At 44.3% G+C, this 15,478-nt stretch overlaps 1 protein-coding gene across 4 annotated transcripts in view; it reads left to right on the plus strand.

Annotated features, from left to right (window-relative positions):
• Positions 1-15,469, plus strand: part of shank1 (SH3 and multiple ankyrin repeat domains 1) — a 91,858-nt gene extending 76,389 nt beyond the window's left edge. The window contains exons 20-27 of one of the 4 annotated variants that reach the window (XM_044101406.1): positions 780-788; positions 1,002-1,028; positions 1,127-1,183; positions 1,328-1,443; positions 1,936-2,056; positions 3,908-7,367; positions 8,035-8,925; positions 10,088-15,469. In XM_044101406.1, the coding sequence (XP_043957341.1) occupies positions 780-788; positions 1,002-1,028; positions 1,127-1,183; positions 1,328-1,443; positions 1,936-2,056; positions 3,908-7,367; positions 8,035-8,925; positions 10,088-10,175 (4,769 nt within the window). In that variant the 3' untranslated portion in view covers positions 10,176-15,469. The remainder of the gene's footprint in view (positions 1-779; positions 789-1,001; positions 1,029-1,126; positions 1,184-1,327; positions 1,444-1,935; positions 2,057-3,907; positions 7,368-8,034; positions 8,926-10,087) is intronic. The other 3 variants (XM_044101407.1, XM_044101408.1, XM_044101409.1) reach the window with 3 other exon arrangements.
• The last annotated feature ends 9 nt before the right edge of the window (positions 15,470-15,478 follow it).

The raw sequence follows: 15,478 nt of genomic DNA on the forward strand, positions 1-15,478 counted from the left end.
TCAGAGCCAGGAGGCGGGTCTTAGCGCTGTCTGTCAACCTCATGTACTCGATGCTAAATGTGTTAATGGTAGAGAAATAACTTACAGATACAAGAAAACTGTTTATTCGCCGTCATTGGTGGCTATGCTAACTACACTACTGGCTATGCTAGCAAAGAGTAAGAGGGACGCAGAGGGATGATTGACAGCGCTAAGACCCGCCTCCTTGACTCTGATTGGTTGTTTCTAGATAGCATTGAGAGAAGACAAAGGAGTTTGATTTTTGTTCCCATAGATTATCTATCTCATACTGTCACAATATAGTGATAGTCTAATAAATAAATAAAATAATCTTATAAAAGTTAAATACTACAGCTTTTATGTGGTATGGGAAGGTGAATAAAAATTCTATCAACTATTTCATTTGAATTTGTAAATGTGGACAGGCTGGTTGATGTTTGATGACCTCAGAAAACAGCTAAAAATCTTTAAAATATGTTTATTTTAAAGGTCATTTTTTAAATTGTCTCTTTTTTAAATAATGTGTTTTTATTTTTATAAACCATATTCCATCTGGTTTTGTATATGTGGACAAGCTGGTTGACCTTTGATGACCTTATGAAACATTATTTTAATGAAATTTCAGCTCCACAAACGTTTCATAGAAACTTCATCAGTTTAATTTGAAGAACCTGTGGTGTCCAACTTCCCTCTGGTTCTGCCCACTGGGTTAACCAGTAACTCTGTTTCTCCTCTCTCCCTCGCCGCCGCGCGCCGATGGGATCGTAACCGTCTGACAGTGGAGAGAGGTGGGAATCCGTACCGCTGTGAACGCGCAGCATATGCGTCTGCAGCCTATTTACTGTAACATGAGTGTGCATGCTTGTGCTGCGTGGGTGTGAATGTGCGTTTTTCACGGGGTGACTCAGTCCGTTCGGCTCTGGGGAATATGATTAGTATGCGTTGTAACGACGCACTTTCACTCCTGCCAATACTTAAGTCTCCTTTTGTCCTCCTCCCAGCTGCTACCCCTTGGAAAAAAAAATCAGGTACGCTCCGGTGCCTTCCCCGTTTAACGATGACGCCTCCTTATCTGTCCAAAATGACTCGGCACTCTGACCGGCCTCGTTTCCTTCCTCTCTCCTAGAGTTCGAATCCTCACAAGTTTCAGAGAAGAAGAGGACAGTCTATCAGATGGCTCTGAGTAAGGATTCTTCTCCCGTCGTCCGTTTTGTCGTCTTTTCCTCCACGCTTCTACCTGTTTTATAGCTGTCCGTTTTTCCGTTTCATCTCCGTTTGTCTCTTCTGTCTCTCTTTTTTTGCCTCTTTACTCCTTTTTCCCTCTCAGATAAACTCGATGAAATTCTTGCAGCGGCTCAGCAGACAATCAGCACCAACGAGGCGCCCGGGACACGGGGACACGGGCCGAAGAGGGACCGGGGAAGAAGTTTCTATGGCAACGAGGTTTGCATCGAGAAAAAATTTAAATCGCTACTCTTTGAAACTGAGCTGAAAAACTTGACTTATGAAAGTCATCTGAAACGTTTACACTTTTTCAGATGAAGTAGAGAAAAAAAGCTTTGATTGTAATTTGTGTTTCTGAAATGAATCCCTAATTCAACAAGCACGTCTGCTGCTTTCCAGACTTAAATTTCAAAGCAAGTCACAAAAGAATGAGACGATTGTGAAAAAGAAAAATACAACTAAAAAGAAATCACAATTTAGGAGTAGCAGATGTAGGGTGAGTCTGCAAGTATGGATGGATGAATGGATGAATGGATTAATAAATGGAACGTTGGATAGATATTTGTTTTAAGTAAAGCTTCATTCATTGCCTCAAATCTTAAACCTGGTTGCTAATGACTTCTAGCAGCCATTAGAGATCACTACCCTTTTTTAGTGGTTTGTAGCCGTTGCTAGGGGAAACGCCCCAACTCGTGTCGTGTGTCGTTCCAGCCGAGCTACGCGGACCAGCCTGGGATGGGGATGATGTCGGGTCTGGGTCTGGGCTACGAGCGAGGCCAGTACGGCCCGGGTCACGGCCCTCCGCACGGTATTATGCGGCAGAAATCCATCGGTGAGGTTGTCTGTTTCTTCCGTCTGCCCCTCGTCCGCCTGTCTGTCCGTCCTCTGGTCCAGTAAACTCTGACTCTCTGACCCGTGTCTTGTCTGTGGCTCACAGTATGTACTTCACCTGCATCTGTACACTGTACGAAATGCTTTAGTCGTTGTACTTTATCTGGTCTGTTTCCCAGTTCTGTTTGTGTGTGCGGATTATTTACAAGTAGTCAATATGTGACATGCAGAAGATTCAGAGAGATGCAGCTTAAAGAGTCAGGAAGTCACACATCACTGAAAAAACCAGCAGGTTGCAGATAAACTTCACTACACAATATTTTATCACATCTTTAGTAGTGCTGCGTTCTCCTATATACCCAAACTGCAGAGATGGGTAGTAACTAGTTACATTTACTTAGTTATTTTAGTAACTTTTTGAAAAAAATTACTTTTAGGAGTATTTTTACTACAGTACTTTTTATTTTTACTTGAGTAATATTTGTACAAAGCGTCTTACTTGAGTAACATTTCTGAATAATCTACCCACTCTGAGTAACTTCATTACTGCCTGTAAGTATTAGTTTCATTGTTTTTTTTGCTTCCTGAATCAGTTATTTTTTGTTATATTTATTTGTATTGTTTCCCTGTTAGTGTTTAAACTGCTACAATTTGGCTATGCATTTTTTCTCTTTTCAAAATGTGACCTTTTTTCTTCATGTGATGTTTGATATTTGTAGTTGCAAGCAGCAAAATTCATTCGGCAGCAATAAAATAAAACACAATATCAACGACTTATTCATGGAAAAGTGATGAGATGTTAGAATAATCAATATAACGTTTGGTTGTTTCGAGTTATGGTGTAAATTTGCATAAATTGTTCCTCTAGAAACTTTTCAATCACTCCTAGTACTCTGAGTTAGAAGTAAGATGCTGAACATTCATAAGTGAAATGAAAAGTACTTTCCAAGTACTTTGAGACACACAATTCCTTTCAAAAAGTAATCTTTAAAAGTCTTAAATTTGAGTTGGTGAAACCTACAAACCTCCTGTTTTCCACTTCACAATTATTTCCTATTTTATTTTTTGGTGTGTCACATAAAATCTGAATAAATGCGTTGAAGTTTGTGGTTACAACATAATAAAAAAGTAAATATCACAGGAACGCAATGTAGTTGTTTGCTTCTATGTGAACAGCAAATCATACTTTACCATTTAACGCTGTTGTTTAGGCCTGGCACGACCGCAGATTTTGCTGGATCATTAATTGTCCCAGAAGTTATTGCGAATGTTGTTGTTTTAAGGCCATTTTCTTGTAGTATAAAGGTAATGGCATAATAATGCAGGAAGTCATTCTCAAAGATTAAAACTTTACATTTTAGCAAACATTTAACACTGTAACTGGAGAACATTTTAAATATCCAAAACAAATAAACAAATAAAATTAATTTTGAAGCCTCTGTAAGCAAACTTGTCTTTCAAAAAACACACCAAACTGAAGAACTGGTAGAAAGAGAAAAGTGAAAAATAATGCAAATGAAAATGATTGAGTCCATTTCAATTTATCATGCAAATAATTGATATACTCTTTATTGCAACAGGCCTGGTGTTGACTCACTTTTTGTTGAGGAATAAGTATCACTGATTGATTTACAGTACAGACCAAAAGTTTGGACACACCTTCTCATTGAATTCAATTAGAAAGGGTGTCCAAACGTTTGGTCTGAACTGTACATGCTTCTAACTGAGGAACTGAGGACAGACTTTCTTGGGCAGGCAGATTCAGACAGACACTCTCAACTTTACTTATCCAACACTTTTTTATTTAATAGCTGTTCATTTTTCTGGATTGTTTGTGAATCCTGCACTGCAGGTGTGCCTGAGGAGGAGAAGCAGTTCCTGCATCCTCCTGCGGTGAAGTTTGCGCGGAGTCTGTCGGTGCCTGGTCCAGACGATATCCCTCCTCCTCCCACAACGGCTCCACCGGAGCCCCCGTTCTCCTCCGCTCCACCACTTGGTTGGAGAACAAAGTTGTCCCAGCAGCCCTCTGTCTCCATGTCCCAGTCAACATCCAGCTCTGCGCACTACCAGCCCTTCTCCCAACCGGGGCACCTGAGCCAGGGTGGCAGGGAGAGGGCAGGTGGTCCCACCGCTGGCCCAGCAGCAGACCACACGACACCGTACGTTCACGCATCTGCCCATACAGCTCAGAGCAGGACTGCGTCGCGAAAGGTTGCCTATACTGGGGAGCCTGTTGGAGCTGGGATTGGGGCTGGCGCAGGCGCAGGCGCTAAACCAGCAGGCCTGAGGAGAGGCTACAGCACAGCCGTACCTCCGTCCAGCATTGCTACTGTAATGCCCCAGCAACAACAGACTACCCAGAGTCAACCCCAGCGGGCAGACCGAAGCACAGCTGGAGCAGGTGGCCCTAAAGGAGGGGCCAGGAGAGGCAAGGGCCCTCTGGTGAAGCAATCCAAGATAGAGGAGCTGCGTCTAGGCCAGGGAAGTCTAGGGAGCAAAGACTCAGTGGAGAAAAGCTCCATTCCTATCCCCACCATCATTGTCAAGGCTCCCTCAACCAGCAGCAGTGGACGGAGCAGCCAGGGCAGCAGCGTGGAGGCTGACGTCCCCACGTCAGGGGAGACGGGGGACACAAAAACGCCTCACGGCCCTCCTCCGTCCACTCCTGCTCCACAGCCACCTGCTCCACCCTCCATTCCTGCACCACCACCTCCATCTATGCCTTCTATTCGAGCCCAGGATAATCTGGACTTTACTAGCCAGTTCGGGGCCGCCATTGTTGGCGCGGCTCGCCGAGACAGGGAGAGATTTCTTGAAGCCCGACGAAAGAGTGCCTCCTTCTTCATGTCTGCTGAGGAGGATCTGAGTCTTGGGATGAGTGAAGCGCTAGGAGGAGTGTCAAGAACTCAGGTGTCTCAGCAGCAGTTAAACGCTCAGCCTGAAAGCTCATCAACACGATTGCGCCCTTCCAAGTCAATTGATGAGGGCATGTTTTCTGCAGACACCTTTATCCAACACACCCGGAGTATGCCTCCAGCCTTTGGCCTACCGGAGTACTCCTCTACGGCCCTGGACTATCAGCCCAAATCTGTGCCTGCTGATCTGTACACAGCAGCAGGTCGACAGCCAGCACCCTCCGCCAACACCACTTTTATTCATCCTCTTACTGGGAAGGCGCTCGACCCCACATCACCTCTGGGCCTCGCCCTGGCTGCCAGGGAACGTGCTCTGAGGGATGACAGCAGGATAAGGAGGGGAACGGAGCACCTATTCACCCGCCAGATGTCGAGCGTTGTGTTCCCTTCATCTACTGTTACCTCTCAGCCAGTGTCGTCCCACACGACGCAGTCTTCAAGCTCTTACCTGGTGACCTCCTCTTCTCTGGCAGCTACCACACCCACAGTCGGTCGCCCACCCTCGCCCAGAATCCTCCGAGGAGCAGGGAGTACTTGGGGGGAAGAAGGTGGGGAGCGGGAGCGGGATGGGGGAGGCACTCGCGAGGGTCTTAGAGTGCGGTTCTCGGAGGACAAAACTGTCCACACACACCACTATCAGTCTCAGCCATATCAGCCGTCTTACAAAGAGCGGGAGAGGTCACGGGAGCGGGAAAGAGACCACTCGAGGGAGAGGGACATCAGGAGGGCAGAGCAGGCAGCTGAGAGTGCACCCCCGCAACCCCGAAGACCCTCTTTTCTCAGGATGGAAAGTCAAGCCGATGCCTATATGCTGTCTCTCACCCCTCCCTCTCCTCCACCAAACATTACCCATCAGGCTTCTGGAAGCACAGGGAGTGGTATGATGGTCCTTCCTCCTCCTGCCCCTTCAGTTGATGCGGACGATGAATTTGTTTATGCAGACCCCCTCCCTCCTCCGTTAGAGTTTGCAAACAGCTTCGACAGAGGGGGATCGGGATATTCCCAACATGCAATGCTTTCCAACAGCCTGACACATCGGCAACAGCAAGTCCCTCCCCCACCACCTCCTCCACCGCCTCCGCCGCCCCCACCACCTCCTCCCCCTCCTCAGAAAGAGCATTATATAAGTGGCTTTCCTGCCCATACACCTCTGCCCTCTCCCCAAGCAGGTGACTCCACTGCATCCAGCCTCACGTCATATGACAGCGAAGTGGCAAATCTGACTCAGTCTGCTCCTTCACCTTCACAGACATCACCAAATCCTCCACCCCCTTCCTCACCCTCAACCCTTCAGCCAGCCATGGGTCTTCCTCCTCCCCCTGCAGTCTCACCCCCACCTCCCCCTGGAGCTGGTTTCTACCACAGACCCTTTTCAATGTCTCACCACCTTTACAACAGCACTCATGCATCCGGGCGATCTTCACCAACACCTCCCCAACATACAGTTGCACCACCTCCAGCTTACCGAGGTCCCCCAGCTCCATCCTCCACTGCTGCCACATCCGTCCCACATAGGGGCACCGCCTCCCATGCAACGACCGCTAGCTGTGCTGCTACAACCACCACTGCTGCCACAACAAGCTCCTCCACTCAGCTCCATCAAGAGCGAACACACCCTGCTCATTCGACATACTCCACTACCATCACAGGACGGACAGGCGAGCACCATCGTCCTCATCCCACTGCCAAAAAAGGAGAGTCCCAGGAAACGGTTGTGGACTCTGGGATTGAGGAACTGGATAGCCGCAGTAGCAGCGACCATCACCTGGACAGTATTTTGGGCCTTAGTGGGGCTGGTGTCCGAGGAGACAGACTGGATCGGGGAGAGAGACTCGGAGCTGGAGGTCCAGGGCGAATTGGAGGAGGTGCGGGAGAAACAGAACGAGGAGGAGCGGACTTTCTGGAATCATACATGAGCTACCTGGATGGGCAAACCTTTGAGATGCAGAATGCGACGGCGGCAGCTTCCACCTACCCAAAAACCAGCAGGTTTAGAGAAGGTAGCCGCACTGGTGACTCGCATCGACAGACCAGCACCGCCCCTGCAGCCTACCACTCCCACAGGCAAAGAGATGGGCAGGTAGAGGATGACGTAGAGGAGGGACTTGGAGACGACGAGAGTGGTCAAGACGGGTACGGGATGAGGGACATGCAGAATATGGGCCGTCCCACGTCACCGTACTTTGATAGGCCACGCACTCCTGAGATGAGAACCCTATGGGGCGACGGCCAGATGAGCGGCGATATGGGGAGCCAGTCTGGGTCGCTTTTAGAGGGGAAGAAGATTTACCCCCCTGCATCCAGCATGAAGCCAAGCATTATCACTGAGCTGAGCAGCAAATTGCAGCAAAGAAGTAAAGACAGCTGGAGCAGCCACAGACCACTGAGCAGACACAGGTTGGAAACGTTGTTATATCACGTTACTGTTAGCATCGTCAGTGCTTCTTCGGATTTCTAGAGATTCTCCTTTCCAGTAAATATAGCTATATCTAGATATGTGACATCACATTTCTTACAGAATCTCAGACTGTATTAAGCAATTACAGCGTCTCATGTATTAATTGAGAGAGCGCCACATAGCCGCTAATTCACAAGCCTTCGAATGTAGCATGTCTAGCGGTAAAACACACTTCCCCCAGTCAATAAATGCACTGTTGTAATTTCTTTATACACTCCTCCAGTTTTTGGCAGGTATGTGATGTCATAAAAATGCATCTTGGAAAGTTAAAATGTCTCGGCACCGTGCTACTTGATAATATATTGGCTGGCATTTGCAAAGCAGCCAATCCAGGAGCGCCATTTGCTTTCCTTTGGTCTGATTGGCTGTAGCTCCCAGATAGTCTCCATTGTGTTTATTAATGTATATTTGGTGTTTGAACTTTTAAAATAGGCAGTTATGAGCGATTTTAGAGGGAATCTTAACTATTTGTGGATTTTAGCTATTGGCGGGTGGTTGTGGTACCTTTCCAACACCTTTAATAATGTACATTTTCTGGAATTCATCTCGCTGCTGTTTGATCTCTGGTTTAGTTTTGTGTTATTTTTTTTCTGCTTCTGTTCACAGATTTTCTGAAGACTCTGCCTCCGCTCTGAGCCCGCCCTCAGTCCGCTCCCAGTCTCTGTCTCCAATCTCTTTATCGCAGCCGTCCTTATCGCCGTCCCCAACCCCGGCTTCCCAATACCCAAACTGGGGACGTTCCCCATCTCCTCAGCCTCCAGCCGCATCTCAACCTCCGCGCTCACATTCTCCGGTGTCCCCGACGTCGTACTCCCCTTACCCTACGTCTCCCAAGCACAGACCCGTGTACCGGAACAAAGCTCTGGAATTCCAGTTCATCCCCAGTCGAGAGTCCCGCAAAGCGGAATCACACATACTCCAGCGTCGACGAGCTCCGAGTCCCCTCATCTCCCAATCAGAGAGGCCCAAAGTGGCCCCGCCCCGCCCGTCGTCACTTCCCCTTCTCCCCACTTCACCCCTGTACAGTGCCATCTACGACCTCCGCGGGTCAATCACCCCACCGTCACCTGGGAATCCTCTTGGAGACCCTTACTTCTCACCCTCTCCTCCCCTTTTTGCCCCCTCTGGAGCCCCTCCACCTCCAAACTCCACCTTAGTAGTGTCACGATCCCTTTCTCCGACTCATTTTCTGTCCGGGACGTCGTCTCCACCCCTGCACCCCCACCCGCCGCCTACCTGCCTGAGTTACCCGCACTTACCGCCGCCTTCCCCCACAAAGCCTTTCGCTTCCAAGCCGCTGCCCTACTGGACCAAGTATGATGTTGCAGACTGGCTGGCGTACCTCAACCTTAGCGAGCATAGAGATCGGTTTCTTGATAACGAGATTGATGGCACCCATTTACCCTCTTTGACCAAGGAAGACTATCTGGATCTTGGGGTGACAAGAGTGGGACACAGAATGAACATAGAGCGAGCCCTAAGGAGTGTAATGGACAGGTAATTACACTCCTTAGTCAGACACACAGTCAGACAGGTTACACCTGTCTGACTGGACTAGAGATGCACTGATCCAATATTGATATCTGTATTGGTCCCAATATTGAAATCAATTCGAGACTGGGTAGGCAATGTGCCTGATCCATAAAGGCAGATCTGTTCAGTCTAATTCTATGTGTTATGCTCTTAATAGCGTAATGCTTTATTAGACTTGCCACAATAAGAATTTTTCTGGATGATAAATTGTCCCAGAAGTCATTGTGATAAACTATAATGTTGTTTTGAGACCATTTTCAAGTAATATAATTATAATAATGGCATAATAACGCCAGAAAACATTCTCAAAGATCAATTAACTTTAAATTCTAACAAATATTTTAAATACCAAAAACCAATAAACAGAACAACAAAGACAATGAATCATGAAGTCTCTGGAAGCAAAAATGTCTGGTTGAGACCAAAACAACAGACTGAAGACTTTTATCATCCAGTTTGTGATGCAGAGAAAAGTGATAAATCATGCAAATAAAAAGATTGTGCTCATTTCAATTTATCATGCAATTAATTGATGAATTGGTTATTGCAATATACAGCCGTAGCTGCATTATTTATTTCACATTATATTTAGAGTAACTAATTGCACTGTCTGGTCTATTTAAAAGTTTTGTTAGTTTATTTTGGACATGTTTGACCAAGGAAGGCAACCTACTGCTTTGCCAGGTGTGTTGAAGTAGAGACACATCTAAAAGTTGCAGCAGACCGACCAGGAGTCGCCCTCCCCTGCTTTGGTACTTTGGATTTATTTTAACAGATAAACAGCGCCCTCTTCCTGTTAGTGTTGAAATTCACTCTGTAGAACAGTGTTTCCCAACCCTGGTCCTCAAGGCACACTGTCCTACATGTTTTAGAGGTTCCCCTGCTTTAATGTGCCTGATTCAACTGATTGCAGTTCAACAAATGCCTGTTATTCACTCATTGAATTGAAATCAGCTGGCCTGAAGCAAGGGAGTACCTAAAACATGCAGGGCAGTGTGCCTTGAGGACCAGGGTTGGGAAACACTGCTGTAGAAAATTTATGTTTCCCACTTTATTTTTTATGCCTGTTCTACGATGAAATTCTTTTTGAAAACACATTTTAAATGTCCTGCGTCTCTGTCCTCAGGTTGTCCAGCAGCCCATTTCCCATTTCTGTCCTCTCTCCTCGGGAAGGGCAGCCTGAGAGGAGGAGAGACGACGGGAGTCGGAGCTGAGGCCGCAAAGGAGGAACAGGGAGGGGTTGAAGTCCACGTCGGAGGATTCACACAGATTTCACACGGAAAGAAAGGAGAGGATGAAGAGCTGATGACCTGTAAACACACTGGCTGGTGCTCCTTGATTTACATCCATCCAAACACAACCACAGCAACACAATCTAACTAAACCTCATCTCAGTGAACATAAGAGGGTCTTTATGGCAGCACATTTCAGATTTATTAACTAGAACAATCACAAAGCGGAGGGCGCATTCGGTTGTTTTTGTTCAGGTTTAAAGGTGAGAGGATTCAGATTTTAGCTTCCTGTGTGACGTTTGAGGAACACGTCTGCGTGTCAGAAAGTAGGAAGGTGTTTTTTAAAGAGCGAGGCTCCGTTTGCGTGCTTCATTTCACCGTAGAGTCATGGTAAAACTTAAACGCACTCTGTTTTTATTCTAAATGTCAGGGGATAAAATAAGTGATCTGGTCTTTACCAAGTTAAAATCTGCAGTTTTCTCCTCGGTTATTAACACAGCTTCCACCGCTTTATTAGCACAAAATTTTCAGACAGATGTAGGTACTTTCTACATTTTAAAATATCTCTGAATGTTTTGACTTGAAACAATCTGCAAAATCGAAGCAAAAATAAATCTTGTTTATGAATTTAAAAATCATTTGTCTTTATGCATTTAATGGCTTCATTATTATTAGTGGTGGAAATCTTTTACTTTCTCATGAAAATGATTATTCATAAGGATTTCAGTTTTAATCTGTAAAGACTGGATCTACTGCAGGCTACTTTCTCAAGCAGAATGACAGATGGGGTCATTAAAGTATCTTTTTCACATGTATTAAGTTTTAAATATAGGTCCATGCTTTTTCTGTTTTGTTGTTTTGTTTTCTTCTACATCATACTGACGCTTATATGTTCCGTCCTTCAAGTCCCACAAAAGCAGTGAGGGTGTATTTATTTTAATGTGGAATGTTTTGTTCAGGTTAAATTTAGATAATTTAAAAGGGACCTATTATGCAAAATTCAAATTTTGCTTATTTTTGTACTTTTATTTGGGTCTCAACTGCTTCTAGAAACAACTCAAGCACTTAAAAATACTACACCCAGCTGTTTTTGTCTGGAAAATGAGCCATTTCCATTGTTAAGTCACATTCAGCAAGCAAAGTGCCGTTACCTAGCAACCCCAGCACAGCTCCAGCACATTTGGTCAGCTGGTTTTATTGCTGTATTCACTGTACAATGGCTGCTGGAAAAGAGACGACGTTTTTAGTGGACTTGCCTTTCAGAAAGCACTTGCTGCATTCTTGTTTATTGTGCAGGAGGCTCCACTTTTGCTTTTCGAAGATGTATGGTTGTGCAATTGGACATTTGTTAGCAGTGATTTTTACATACAACTGTAAACGTTAAGTTAGGTGCATGACCAGCAGCAGCTTGTTTGGATTTATAGGGACAAAACCCCCTAAAACAGCTCACTGTGAACTGATCAGACTAAAATCTCATTATCTAAGAATGATTTTGTGGAAAAACTTAAACATGTTTTGTTTGACAAAAATTAATTTTCAAGTTGTGATTTTGGACCTAATTGGACCTTTTTCTCTATTTCGTTGAATTACCATTCATAAACCACTTGCTCAATTCTTGTTGGTTGTGCAGGAGGCTCCACTTCTGCTTTTCGAAGATTTACGGTTGTATAATTCTGCATTTGTCTGCAGCCATTTTCACATGCGGCTGTAAACGTCAAGTTGGGGGACGTGGCCAGCAGCAGCTTGTTTGGATTTAAAGTGACAAGACGCCCTAAAACAGCTCATATAGGCAAAACTGACAGGAATAAAATATCATTATTTAACAAATGTATTGAACGTGTTTTGTTGAGACATAGGTCTGTCTTATCCTGTTCAAGGAAGCAGAATAGGTCACCTTTAAGAACTTGGTAAAGTCCAGATTGTTTTTTTATACTTCCTGGTCCTCTAAACTTTATAATCGGATGAGGTTGTTCTTTCTTCTGACAACAGTTTCCTCATCTTTCCGAGGAGTCCAGGGAGCAGACCGGTGTCTTCGCTGTGTGTGTGTGTGTGTGTGTGTGTGTGTGTGTGTGTGTGTGTGTGTTTATCTGGTTGCGATTGGTCATGTCTTGTTTTTTACCTCATCACCGGTAGGGCTCTGTCCTCACTATGGATCCTGTGTGCATTGTTTTTTATTTTTCCATAATAGCTCTTTGTCATCTTTTAGCGACGTACGTTCAGACTGGTCACTGTATCACAAATTTGTAGCAAAAATAAGTGCCCAGACCTACATCATAAAAAGAATAAATGGCTAAAAAAATATATATATAAATATATATATATGCACACAGTCAGGCACCCATGTTACTGTTATCCATGCCTGCATGCATACACCAACATGTAGATAAACACAAGCACTCTGTGTTTGTGTCAGAGTTTATTTAACACCTTATATATAAAGACGCAGAGATCCGAGACGCACCTGAGGACAGACTGTGCTCTGGATCCACAAGAACGCGAAGAGAAATCTTTTTCTTCCGGAGAACAACTCTGCTCAGACCTTCTGGGACGAGGGACACTTGAAAGGAGACGGGAGGGGTAAAAGAAAAACTGCCATTATCTCCGTCTTTTCCCTCCCGGTCCTCCCTGCTCCTTCCTGGAGTGGCCTTTCTCCCCCCTCCCTCCCAACGGCGAAACCCAAGAGAGAGAAACGCTCGAATCAAATTTTAATACTATGATTGTTCTTACAGTTTTTAAACGGGGAAACACTGGAACTGCTGTTGACATGAAGAGATTTGTTGCTACTGCTTATCGTTACTATCATCGTCCTTACTGTTATTCCGGTTTCTTCCTGCCTCAGGTGGTTGAGTGCTATGGAGACGCTGAATCTTCTACATTGTTTTAAAGTGAAAAGAAGCCTCGCGGACATAATGTGAAGCACATCGATGGGTATATTTTCCCTTTATTATGTTAACATGGTAACTTTAAAAGCCTCAAACTTTACTTTTCTCCTTCAAAGTTTACTCGGATGCTGTATCGATGTAGCAACTGTTACTCTGGGGAAACCCAGGACATATCAGTGATAGAAATTTAGTATAGCTAGCCCCTGTTATAAGGCCTCTGTGTGCCATGTTTTTCATTTTACTTCTCCATCAGCTTTGATGGCACATTAACCTCTGAGATGGAATATAAGGGCTCTCTCATGACTTCACGCTTTCACTTCTCCTGCTTTCCGAGTCCGAGAACACATCGATACATCCCATACGGGAGTTGCTCTCCCCTCTGCTGTCTTTGAGTCTGGTTTTGCAGAAAAAAAAACTGTTTTCATGCATCTTGTTGCACATGTTTTCTCTCTGTCGATGTGAAATTTGCAAATGGTGATTCATTTTTGTATCTGCAGAAGGTCAGGGGGAGATTATCTTAGACTGCATAAGGAAATAGCAATAAGGACGATGAAAATAATGGTCATTAAACACGGTTTAAGATGTAAAAAAAAAAAGTCGCGCAAGTTCTACAGAATCTCTGTCTTCCAAATAATGTTTATCATGAAGATGTATTTATTTAACTGTTCTGCTTTCTATACAGTTTGACCCGTTCTCTGCATCTTCCACTGTTAATGATCCAAGCTCCGCTCTGGTCGTTCTCTTTGCTCACGTGTGTCGGTGCGATCACAGTGAATTATTTCTGTCATTTTTTGCATCAGTAACTCCTTACAAAGAAATTTGAGTAGCAATGTGTAATACAGGCCAGAACTTCGGTGGTACCAACAGGAAGCTCCTACTGTTCTTAGAGGTCAATTAAAGGGCGTCTATAGCTGAAGTACCAACATGGAATCAGTGAAATTATCAACAGCAGATTCTTCCTTATTAATGCCTGGTTCACACGACAAGATTTAAAACCTATAAAAAACCACTGGGCACCTACAGATTATTTAAGGGGAACCTCTAGCCAGCGTTTCTGAAATCCAATCCTTAGCCCCCCTGCCTGCATGTTTTAGATGCGTCTCTGTTCCAGAACAGCTGATTCAAATGATTGCATGACATCTTCTGCAGGCATCAAGAGCTGCAGGAGCCTGTTAATCACCCAAAGATTCAATCCAGGTGTGTGGCAGAAGGGAAACACCTAAAACGATGCAAGGCAGTGGGCCACTGCTCTAGGTTATTTATTGGTAACCTATGAAGTTCTTACAAGTCACCTTATGGAGGGATTTATGAGGTATCTGTGGAGTTCATTGGGGTTATTATGGCCACTTATTGGGAGAAGGTACCAGTAAGGTCCAGATACTCATAGTACACCTATAAGTTACTTAAGGGTGTTTATTGGGAATCTATGGACTGCTTACAAATCACCTTATGGGATAATTACAAGGAACTTGATGAGTTCATTGGGGTTTCCTTGAAACTACCTCTAGGGGACCTATAAGGTACTTAGAAAGGGTACCAGTAAGGTCCAGATACTCAGAGGGCACCTATAAGTTACTCTGGTGGTTACCTGTAGGGTGTTTATTGGAAACCTATGAAGTTCTTACAAGTCACCTTATGGGGTAATTATGACGTGTCTGTAGAGTTCATATGGGGCCTGTAGGGTTAATTAAAGGGTCCTTATTTAGTACCAGATAAGGTTACAAGGTTCCATCCTGCGTTAAATCATTTCATTCTCTCTTATATAAGTAATTAGATATTAGCGTTGCAGGTTGTTTTGGTTTTTTGTAGTTTTTATTAATAAGATGCAAGGCTAACCTTACATTTTAATGAAAAGTATCATAGAAACTATTTCTGCTACCCCTATTAGTACCCTGGAGGTTCTCATGGTATTACATGTTGCTACCAGCGTTTCTTAGTGAAAGTAAAAGTTTTTATTAAGCCTGTTCAACAGCCAGATGTTTCTATCAGATCTACAAAATGTTCATGTAGTGTAAATTTAGCTCAACAGGAACTCATCTCTCTTCTTTTGTGACTCTGGAGAAAATATTCTGGACCTTTTTTTTTCTGGATTTCTTATTTAAAACCAAGTGAGTGGCTCACATATCAGCTGTCAGGGGTTAAAGGTTACAATCTGAGGGGAATCGGTCCGACTCTATAGAAAGCATTTCTTTTCCTTTAGGAGATCTTTAAAAAATGAGTATGAACTGAAGAAAGGTATCTTACAGAATATATATATGTATATGTGAGATACATATACACACATTCATATAAATATATATGAATTTCAAATGTTTTAAGAGATAATAAATTGTTAGAATTATAATAAAGATAAACAAAGCTCTAGTTTATGGTGGTTTATGTTCCAGTGAAGAAAAATGTTGC

Source organism: Gambusia affinis, linkage group LG19 (assembly GCF_019740435.1).
Source record: "Gambusia affinis linkage group LG19, SWU_Gaff_1.0, whole genome shotgun sequence".
NCBI classification, from domain to species: Eukaryota; Metazoa; Chordata; class Actinopteri; order Cyprinodontiformes; family Poeciliidae; genus Gambusia; species Gambusia affinis.